At 28.2% G+C, this 12,341-nt stretch overlaps 1 protein-coding gene across 2 annotated transcripts in view; it reads left to right on the forward strand.

Moving 5' to 3' along the window:
* LOC111639281 (potassium voltage-gated channel protein Shaker-like) overlaps positions 1 to 12,341 on the forward strand; it is a 135,552-nt gene that overhangs the window by 91,567 nt on the left and 31,644 nt on the right. The window contains exons 1-2 of one of the 2 annotated variants that reach the window (XM_023385123.1): positions 3,739 to 4,715; positions 8,157 to 9,024. In XM_023385123.1, coding sequence (XP_023240891.1) covers positions 3,991 to 4,715; positions 8,157 to 8,985 — 1,554 coding nt within the window. In that variant the 5' untranslated portion in view covers positions 3,739 to 3,990 and the 3' untranslated portion in view covers positions 8,986 to 9,024. Of the gene's footprint in view, positions 1 to 3,738; positions 4,716 to 7,451; positions 9,025 to 12,341 lie in introns of those variants that run through there. The other variant, XM_023385115.1, reaches the window with a different exon arrangement.

Below are 12,341 nucleotides of genomic sequence, written 5' to 3' on the forward strand. Positions count from 1 at the left end.
TTTAATTTTTAATTTGCACTATTAATTTTTGCACTTAATGATTTTATATCATAAACGAAATGAATGAATAATACAGTTATTATAAATTCCGCCATTTTAAAAATATTACCATAACAAGAATTTTAATTTTTAAAATATTGGTTTCTGAAAAAAATTATAGCCAAATGTGCATTTTTGACTGAATCTGTAATGTGTATAGAATTATTATTTAATGTTCATACTTATGAATGAGCATTTGTGCATAGGATATTTGTTTAGAGTTGATATAGGGAAGTCAGCCCTAATATTCCGACACAATGTCTAATCTAATTCAAGAAACATATTCCAAAACGTGAATTCATATTTCATATGGTTTTGATGAATTTAAAATATTTTCTGGATACAGGATCAAATAAATAAATCAATATTGACTTGATTTCCCAGTGTCATCTCTGATTCAATTGTCCTATTTGTATTTTGTTACAAGCTCTGAATCTTGAATCTTGTATATATTTATTCCGCGATTTAATTTCTTGCCTTATATTTAAAAGAAAATGATATGCTATTGCCTTATATCTGAAAATAAACTAAAAATACAATAAAATATAAAAAATATAAGTGGTGGTCTCACGACTGAAAAGTTTCAGCCGTCCGCTGGAAATTGTCATGATTTTCAAAACTATTTTACATTGTCCTTCTTTCTAATCTTTAGTCCAATGTCTGTTATGCAAAATGTGATATCCATCAAACATATCGGGGAATAAGTGAATTTTTTTATGTGGTTTTATTACCACTTGGTATTCCCTTTCTTGCACTGTATATATTTTAGTCCAAAACTGTAAATAACGCGATGAAAAATAAAAGTTACAGTTTGTTTTATCAAAATTATTGTTTGAATTTATTTTAAACTAATCATTTTCATTTTAATAGACTGTCAAACTTATATAATATAAGCATAAATATATTTTCCACCAAATAAATTTTATCTTCTTAAAGACTAAGATGGCTTTAGATTTCATAATTTGAACTCTAAAATTAATTATTTATTTAAGTTGCAATTATTCAACAAAAAGAATTTTAAATTATAAGATTACGATTATTTACAAACTAACAGGCAAATAATTAAGTGAAAATTTTAATTTTTTATCTACAAAGATAAAAATCGGAATTTACTTTAAAAAATAAAAAATGTCTATTTTACTACGAAACATCATCATTTTGTATAAGCAATTATTTATTTATTTATGACAGAAAAAATCGAGTTGAAATTCAATAAATCAATTCTTGTAATGCTTATAGTTATTTTATGTTTATATTTGTTAAAATTTTCTTTTATATTTTAATTTTTATATTTTATTGAGATTTATTAAACGAACATTCAAATTTCGAGTATGCTAGATTGTGATAAATATTTCCATGAATCATAATATAGGCCTATTTGTTGGATTAAAGCTTTCTATTTTGTAACTGTGAAAAAACATTAATGATTTTATTAAACGCTAAACAGAGTAAATAAAAAATGCTTATAATTGAATTTTTCAGATACATTAATTAAAACTTCTTCGCCATAAAATAATGAACTATAAAATACAGGGTATATCAGAATGACATTTTAAAAATTTGGGAAATTGTAGAGGATGAAATTTTGAACGTTTTGATATAAGGAACCCACAGCCGGAAATATAATATAAAGTTTCTACAGCGGTAGGAAGTGCTTGACCGCCCTTCACTTTGGTAGCTACCCTTCCGTCCATTGACGTCATGTTATTGTTCTTGACTTCTTCCTCTGAGGTTATGTAAAGTCCCTTGTGTACGCAACAACTGTAGGAACAGTTCATGAGCTTACGGAGCGCATCTTTACAGCATTTAATACCATCAGAGGAGAGCGTGGCATCTTACACAGAGTCGGACAAAACATGGTTGTCGTTGCACATTATGTAACGAAGTTGGTGTCCGTCACATTGACCATTTACGCTAAAGTAGTGCAGCCACTGATTCGATGTACAGTTTAATTATACTCTACCGTTTTGTCAATAAAACTTGTAATAAATACTGTATTCTGCTGTTTCATTCAGCATACCGAATGCAAAGTGCAAAGTGCTGTAGAAACTTTATATCACATTTCCGGCTATGGGTTCCTGATATCAAAACGTTCAAAATTTCATCCTCTATAATCCCCCAATTTTTAAAACGTCATTCTGATACGCCTTGTATATTTAAAAAGTTTAATGTAACTTTTTTAAATCCCTTATTAGGCCACTCTTGTCAAGAAATATTCATTTTTTTTAAATTTTAACAAACATAATACGCAGATAACAGGCAATCCTGGCCTTACTTCATTATCCATACATCATTAATATGATAAAATTTGCTTTTTTATATTCAGATATTTTATTGATATTTTATAATCTCAAAATAAAATATAAGCATTATGTTTTGGACTTCTGAAATGAAAAATAAAACAAAAAATACTGGGCGACGGAACGGAACTGTTCTTTATTTCATGAATGAGGCAGTCGACTAACGTATGTTTTATATTACATATTATTCAAATGTAACAATTATAAGGTATTGAACAAAATAAGTGTTCGATCTCGAGTGAATCTCCTTCAATAATGAATCGTTTTTCGTATAGTCATATTGAAATGATTAATTTAAGAAATTATACATTATAAAATATTTAGGACCAATATCACTCGTATATCACTAAGCTATAAAACTGATTTTCTAGTTCATGACGGTTTTGACATTATTCAAATTAAATCATCTCGCCGAAGTTATTATATAGAGAACCTAATATAAATATATTTTTTTTCAAATCATTATTTCTGTTTTTAGAAACCACATCAAATTTAGAAAGTATATTATTTTGTTCAAATAGATTATAATAAGAAATAAATCACTTCTATCAAACAGCATTTATGCTAAAATTCCATTGCTTTTTTCTCAGTATTATCCAAAACTTTCCATAAAAATTTATACAAATAAAGTAACATCTATTTCATATAATAATTTAATAATTACAATAATAAACTCACAACTAGTATTTACACTTGCTAAAGTTTGATGAAACTAAATATTTACAAGTATGCACAAATAAGCATTAAACACTAATGATGAATCGATTTTAAATAAAGGTAATCGAAGTTTCTTATAGCTAATATATTTTTTAACTTTATGTGAGATTTTATGTTATATTTGTCGATTCTGTAATCATGTTTTGTTTTATAAAGTACCTCGTAATATGGCTAATGTTGATGATATTGACAATTGTTAGCGATGGACATAATTCGTATGGAAAACGAAAGATTGCGTTAAGCATAGTCGCTCTCTTAGATGTGTCTCTTGAAAAGTCTAGACAGTTGTTGTTGGAGAAAAGGCCCAAAAAACTACGTGGAGCCACCATTTCTGGAAATTATGTTGTTTGTTTGAAAAACGCGCTTCTTATTTCATTCAGGTGGGATTGCATTTACTCCCATGTCTTATTAACACTTGAAATTAACAGATAATTTCAATTGTTTGATAGCTTGATATGCAATTTTCTATGATGATTTAAGTACATTTACCGAAATTTAGTTTATTTTAATCAATAACAGACTTTTTAAGACTATTTGAAAAATTACTCATGTTGTTCGGTGACTGGTCAATTCTTTCCCAAGAAGTNTTTACAAATAAAATGCATCCTGTATATAATGCAAACAGTATGATAAATATTTTAGAAATAATATATCTCCAAACGAAACACTACATTTCTCATCATATTTTATCAGTAATCAGCATACTATAATAAAATATCTGCTATAACCCTTATTTGATTTTTATTTCACAAAACACAAATTTCACATATCTAAATAAAAATTTTCAGACTAAGATAGTGCAAAAAATATAAAATTGGGGGCCTTTCCCCGTTCTTCATCTTCAACATACGAATTGCATACGTCATCTTTATCCATGTACTTCACCTACATGCTCCAAATGGAGGCTGATAATGCTTTCTAATCAACTTCTAATATGTCTGTTCATTCCCTTAGGTCACTTCCCAAGTTGAGCAGCGAGGATGTCAGAGGAAATGATGGACAACAGATCCCGTCCAACGACCAAGTGTCCTCGCCAACGATGCCTGCCTTCGAACCCATTCCCCATGATCACGACTTCTGCGAAAGAGTGGTCATCAACGTCAGCGGACTAAGGTTCGAAACACAACTAAGAACTCTCAATCAATTTCCCGACAGTCTTTTGGGTGATCCCACTCGAAGAATTCGCTATTTCGATCCATTGAGAAATGAATATTTCTTCGACAGAAACAGGCCGAGCTTTGATGCCATTTTATATTATTATCAAAGTGGAGGAAGGCTCAGGAGACCAGTTAACGTCCCTTTGGATGTATTTTCGGAGGAAATCAAATTCTATGAATTAGGTGAATTAGCTCTTAATAAATTTCGTGAAGATGAAGGTTTTATAAAAGAAGAAGAAAAACCACTTCCTAAAACTGAGTGGAATAAAAAACTGTGGCTATTGTTTGAATATCCAGAGAGTTCGCAAGGTGCCAGAATTGTAGCTATTATATCAGTAATTGTTATTCTCGCGTCCATCTTTATCTTTTGTTTGGAAACCTTGCCAGAATTCAAACATTACCGTCTATTTAACACCTCCAATAACATGACAAGAGTTGTGGAGGATGAAGTGCCGAAAACAACCGATCCATTCTTCATTATAGAAACGTGTTGTATTGTTTGGTTTTATTAAATAAAAGGGATTTCTTCACTTATTTAAAAATTCTTTTCAAAATATCTAATGTTACTAGCATAGGTTCTTTAATAATAATCTTAAGAAAATTGTTCGTAATTGTTTTATCTACAAAATAAAAATAATTGTATCAGACTACATTTTATATTACTAAAGATAAAAATTTAGTTACTGTATTAATCTAAATTTTATAAATTAAGTTTATTTCTCTATTCTCAAAAGAATACATCATAATAGGTTTTTATTAACAAATATATTTCCGTTGATGAGTTTATTTGACTCATCTAAGAAGCTATAGTTTAAAAATGCAATTTAGAATCTACAATCGGTCCAATATATTCTATAACTGTATTTATAATGAAATGTTCTGTTAATTTTAACGCGACATTTAATTCTATTTTTGATATGATTGATAAATAGGACTGGTTTTGTTTTGAAAGTAGTCAAATAATTCTTAATATAGATATTACATCTTTTAAAAGAACTTTTTTCATTAAATTATTTCTCTGTTAAATTTTAATCTGGAATTCAGATGTCATATAAAGACGAAAATTTAAAAAAAATCTTCCGTAAAATAAAATTGTTTTATAATTGATTATGATTTTAGAAATTTTATATTTCAAGTTCATAAATTTGAAATTATTGATTTATATTCTCCGATATCATGTATTTCACAAAAAATAATTAAAGAAAAATTCTTTATTGCTTCAAAAACAATGAAGTGTTATAAAATTCGTTAATTATAGTCTTCATGTGCGATCTCGGGAACACACGTCTTATGGCAGAGTCAACCTTTCTTCAATTATTTTTTGTGAAATTTTAAAATATAATTGTCGTCTTGGCTTCTTTATTAGTTTTTATCAATATTAATCATGTATTCGATTAAATCGAATTTTAAATAAATATTTATAATCTCAATTAAATTTCAGTTTCAATGTTATTACATTTGAAATAAATTATTTTTTTTAACTTTTAAGTTCAATTAATTAAGAGATATTTGAACGAGTACGAGAACAATAAAATTTAGAAATATACATGCGAGTAATCATTTATAAAGCGAAATATTTGTATAATTAAACAATTCTTTATAAAAATATGCAAAATAAGTCAAATATATTCTGATAAAATCTTTATGTAAATGTTTTTCGAGTGTTACAAACTTAATTTGCTGATATATATATATATATTTTTTTTTTGAATTTAAATATTAGTGCTAGATTTAAAACAGTATTGAATTATTATGATTTCAGACTTTTATTCGTCAAAATTGCAATTAGACATAATTGAAATCCCCAGCAATTATTATCGAAAAAACAAGCGATAACTATTATTGAAGAATAAATGGAAAATTCAGAACATTTATTAAAGAATTATCTGTATTATTGGTGGGAAGAGATTAACATCTACTAAGATTTTATTGGAAATATCTTGTTTTGTGTGTTGAAAAAAATAACGATGATTTGTTGAAGAATTTTGATATGTACAATTTCAGGAACTCAATATTGCATATTACAACAAGTAATTGTCAAGCAAAAAATAAGTAAAATATACGTAGAGAAGTTTCATTCACAAGTATAAAAACAATATATATATAAATACACAGAAGATAATACAGAGTTTATTTAAGTTTTGTGAAACTGATTTAAAATATTGCTAATAATTTGATTACCATAATCCAGATAGTTTGGATTACATATCTATCTGTATATATTTGCTTTATACATTTGCTGTTGGCAAAGAATCACAGTTAATACTGTTAACAGGACGATAAAAGGATTACTTAAACAAGAAATTAAACTAACAATGAATATTAAAATATTTATAATGTATAATAAGCATACAAAGGAAAAATCCAACTGTTTAGCTGTATAATGTCAAGCCATCAGAATATTCAAGAAAAATAATGGATAAGAAGATATTGATATTATAAAATATATGAAAATGGAAAATTACAATAAAAGCATAAAAATATACATCGTATGTAAATATGATACTATAAAGTGATTTTTAAAATTTCAAGAAGAATTATAGGTATCGATGGAATGTTAAAATATGTTTTATGTTAGATTTTTCGCTTTCTTTAATCAACTATACCGCGCAGTATATTTCAGAATTATCAAAAATATCAATAGTAGTAAATATTAAAGGTTAACTTTATTTATAAAATTTGTTTTTATGAAAAATTCATTTTACTCATTCAAAATATCATAAATAATTTGTTTATCACCATTATATACAAATAAAATTATTATTTCCCTATATTATTGGATATAAATAATAAGTTTTTATGTCGCTTTAAATTGTATATACTTTATATTTAACTAACTAATATACAGTAGTTAAAAGAATGCGATTCTGTATTTTAAAAATTATAATTTAATTAAATCCACAAAATAGTTTAACTAAATGTTCACAGACAATTTCTGCTTCAACAAAAATAGAATCCGAAAGGAAAATATTAATATTTTTCATATTGCAGATGAGGATTCTATATGGACTGCTGAACCAGAAATAATAATTTATCAAGGGTTCTAAATAAAGCTAAAGATTTTTTATAGCAAATAGAAAAACTACAGTAAGAGAAAAGTGGGGTCTTAACCCCGTTCTTCATCTTCAACATATGAATTGCGTACATCGCCTAATCAAATGTACTTCATCTACATGCTCCGAATGGAGGCTGATAATGGTTTGTTACCAACTTCTAATCTGTCTGTTCCTTCCCTTAGGTCACTACCCAAGTTGAGCAGCGAGGATGTCAGAGGAAATGAAGGACAACAGATCCCGTCCAACGACCAAGTGTCCTCGCCATCGATGCCTGCCTTCGAACCCGTTCCTCACGATCACGATTTATGTGAAAGAGTGGTCATCAACGTCAGCGGACTAAGGTTCGAAACACAACTAAGAACTCTCAATCAATTTCCCGACAGTCTTTTGGGTGATCCCACTCGAAGAATTCGCTATTTCGATCCATTGAGAAATGAATATTTCTTTGACAGAAACAGGCCAAGCTTTGATGCCATCTTATATTATTATCAAAGTGGAGGAAGGCTCAGGAGACCAGTTAACGTCCCTTTGGATGTATTTTCGGAGGAAATCAAATTCTATGAATTAGGTGAATTAGCTCTTAATAAATTTCGCGAAGATGAAGGTTTCATAAAAGAGGAAGAAAAGCCTCTTCCAACACGGGAGTGGAGTAAAAAACTTTGGTTACTATTTGAATATCCAGAAAGTTCACAAGGTGCCAGAGTCGTTGCAATTATATCAGTAATCGTTATTCTCGCGTCCATCTTTATCTTTTGTTTGGAAACCTTACCTGAATTCAAGCATTACCGTCTGTTTAATACCACCAATAACATGACAAGAGTTGTGGAGGATGAAGTGCCGAAAACAACCGATCCATTCTTCATTATAGAAACGTGTTGTATTGTTTGGTTTACTTTTGAATTACTAGTACGTTTTTTAGCCTGTCCTGATAAACTAGCCTTTTTTAAAGATCCGATGAATAGTATTGATTTAGTTGCCATCATTCCTTATTTCATCACATTAGCTACTGTTGTGGCAGAACAAAAAGACATCCAAACACCTCTAACTCTCACTGACAGAAGTGGAAACAACCAAGCGATGTCTCTAGCTATTCTAAGGGTCATTCGTCTTGTTAGAGTTTTTCGAATATTTAAGCTTTCAAGGCATTCTAAAGGTCTTCAAATTCTTGGACGTACATTAAAAGCAAGCATGAGAGAACTAGGATTGCTCATATTTTTCTTGTTTATTGGTGTGATATTATTCTCTAGTGCTGTGTATTATGCTGAGGCAGATAACGAGTCATCTTGTTTTAAGAGCATCCCTGATGCATTTTGGTGGGCTGTAGTCACTATGACGACTGTTGGCTATGGAGATATGTCGCCAGTTGGGTTATGGGGTAAAATTGTTGGTTCATTATGTGCCATCGCTGGTGTGTTGACAATTGCTCTTCCAGTGCCCGTTATTGTTTCCAATTTTAATTATTTCTATCACAGAGAAACGGATCAAGAAGAAATGATGTCAGAGAATTTTAATCATGTGCATAGCTGCCCGTATTTACCGGGAACAGTAGGAAGTAAGTTAAAACGAGAATCTATGACTGCGTCTTCATCTGATATTATGGACTTAGAAGATGTAATAATGCTCACTAATGAAGATTTCCAGAAAAAGCCCAACTATATATCTCGTCACAATAATAATAACTTGAATAACTCTTCTGCATTTGAGACAGACGTCTGATGGAATAAGCAGTGAAGTGCCACCAGAGTCTGTTATTGTGTATCCTTTCATACTCAGGCAAGTCTAATTTAATTTAAAATCTATTATTTTATGCACGCAGCCTGTTGATTTTTGAATCAATGCTGCACCTAACACAAATTAGCTATAAAATTATAATACTGTAGGGCATTTTAGAATTATTTTGTGATAAAATATTGAGAAGAAAGTTTATTTAAATATGGTATATACTTGCATAAATTTGATTTTTTAATTTTGATTTATACTTTCTTCTTAACATTGAGTATGTTATATGATATTATGAACATAACTGTTTGTCTTTGTTACATAACAAAATATTTGAAAATATTTATAATATCCTAACAAAGTTATTATTATTTAATGCACTTCTCCACTGTTTTCTCCACTGAAATTACATTATTACACACGAACACATAAATACTATTTTTATTTCTGTTATTTTTGCTATCTTGCACTAAATCTTGTATTTGCTGCAACATAGTTGTAAATCAATAGAATTATATTTTAAAAAATTTTGCTGTTTTTTAATTTAAATATGAGAAACAAATTTTTTTAGCAAAAACCAACACGTGAAGTGCTGATAAAATAAACTAAAAATACTGCTTATTTAAATTTATATTAAAATAAAAATTAATATTAACATCTTTTTATACAGTGAACTCTGTCTATTTCATATGTAGTTGTAATGAATCTTTTAAAAATTCGAAATTTTATAATTGATAGAAACAGTTTATAATATTTACAAACATATTTAAAATATTCAATTGGTTAATTAAATTCATTTAAATCATTTCCGAATCCGATATTAAAATGTTTTGTTTGTTATTTTTGAATTTATACTGCATTTAATACATCTTACCGTTGTAGTATTGTAAAAACAATACATCAAAACATTACTTGAATGTATTATATCAAAATTTTCAGTTTTCAGGAGTTTAAATTTTTAATAATGTCAACAAATAATCAATCATTATTCAGCCTTCTTTAATTACGCTTTATAATAGTTTTGTTACAATTTCAGAATATTTTAAAATTCTCTTAGAAGAAAGTAATTACTATAAATACAATAATATTCCGCTGAACGCTGTTCCACATAGCGCGTTTTTGTTAAACGTTCTCTGCATGTGACACACTATTTTTATTAAAAAAATATATGAAATATAATAAAAGTATGTAATTACGAATTAAAACTTCTCGACTTTGTTTACATTCATTGAACCAATCAAAGAACTCTAAACAAAAGTTATATGCTCACATTCAGCCAGAGTTTCAGATAGATCTGTTAATTCAATCTTAGTGTAAGCATTTTTGTTGTCTTGCAATCTTAATTAGACGCTAGTATTAAGGAAAGATTCTCGATAGGAGAAGATAGGATAAGAGAAATCATAAACAAGCAATTAGACATAGATGTCTGCCTAAAAAAGAGAAAAATACGAAGAGAATCTACAGTTTCCCCATTCTAGACACTGATGGAACTTCATGACGTTGTTCAGTATTTAGTTTATATATTAATTAAGATACATTATTGTTTTAATCTGTATTTAGTATTTCTTAATATACAATACATGTATTTATCTAAGATTAATATAATCTACTTGAATTTAATACATGTAACGTTATAATGACTCCGTATAATGCCATTTCATTCATAGAAACGTATCCTGAGCAATAATCGAGGTATTACTGTATAAGCTGATCTTACAGTTTAAATATATTTGGATAATAAATTACGAATATTTATTTAGTTTTACTTCATAGTTTTACTACATTAGTTCATTTTATTGCATTCATTTATAATTCTGTATAAAGAATTCGAAATAATGTGATTGTCCTAAATAATTAATTTGCGGAAAATATAAAGTTGACGTTATGGTTGAATAACCGTGTATGTATATATGTTTCTTGCTATATATTATCATTCATTATCAATAAATAAGAATCAGCCATTGTCAGCTCATGATAAAAGACTGTATTGAATTACACTTTCCAACGAATCACCAGTACACGTAAGCTATACAGCGGGCCATAATTTTGCTTTTTAAGAAACTGAGTTGTAAATGGATTTGGCTGAATGAATGATATGATATAATGGCACTACTGAACTGCGCTGGTAAATAATGTTCGATCAGATATCGCGTGGTGAGGTATTCAAACTGGAATCCGAATTGCATCTTCATGACTTATTGTGGAAAGAATTAGTCAACATCGTTCCTTATCTCTCATTCATGTTTGCCGATATTACTACGAATAAGTAGTCAGCTACTATATATTGTGTTTAATGTGTTAATCTTTTGAATTGACAAATCAATTAATCATAAGTTAATGAAAATCCAATTCGGATTCAAAACCGAATTATCGAAGAGATAGGCAATGTATTGTATGTAACCTTATCAAATAATATAAGATGTTGTTCTGTGAATGGGTATCTTCGAGAAATTTGATTCTGAAGTTTGAAGTTTTTGAAAGCAAACAACGTTGTTCACATATTGAAAATAAAGAAAAGACATATCTTCCATTTCAATGAAAGTGTGATATTGTTAAGTTGCTTAACGAGTTTAGGAACGTTTGTGTTTCGAAAGTAGGAGTTCAAAGAAATGCAAAATACAGAAATAAAATACGGAAAAAATTGTATTTGTTTTTTGTGTTTCATGGATAAACATAATAGACAATGTGAACTTGTTTTTTAAAGCTTACTATATTCTTAAAAGTAAAACACGATAAATCCCATCTTTATAATTCTTTACAATTGTGGACATTTTTTACTATAATAGACAATGTTTTATTTATTATGTTTAAATATTCTAGATAGGCCTACATACAAAATAAACTTACTATTTTGTAAAAGTTATATGTTAATACAACATAACTAAAATCATATTTATATGATTTTAGTTATGTTGTATTAACATAACTAAAATCATATAAATATGATTCTACTGATTTGGAATCAATAGGAAAATTGTTTTGCACGCAAAACAGTGAAAATAACTAGCAATATTTGGATAGAGTTAAAATCAAATAATCTTATGCATACGATTAAAATAAAATTACAATAAAAATCCCACTTTGCCATAATTATTTGTTATTCTGGAATTCCTGTGATATTGGATTTCAGTTAGAAAATCCATCAACGAATTGTGTAACATTCCCGGCTGTTATAAAATTTTATTAAAAATATGGTTCATAATATATATGTTACAGTCAAAACCCGTTTTTAGTTAGAACGCGTTTTAACTAGTTGAAACTAGTTTATACTGAATGTCTTTGTTAAAACCCGTTTTGTCTAGTTGAAACTAGTTTATACTAAATGTCTTTGTTAAAACCCGTTTTGTCTAGTT

The sequence above is a fragment of the Centruroides sculpturatus genome, unplaced genomic scaffold (genome assembly GCF_000671375.1).
Source record: "Centruroides sculpturatus isolate CEXI.00-Female unplaced genomic scaffold, Cexi_2.0 scaffold1125, whole genome shotgun sequence".
Taxonomy (NCBI): domain Eukaryota; kingdom Metazoa; phylum Arthropoda; class Arachnida; order Scorpiones; family Buthidae; genus Centruroides; species Centruroides sculpturatus.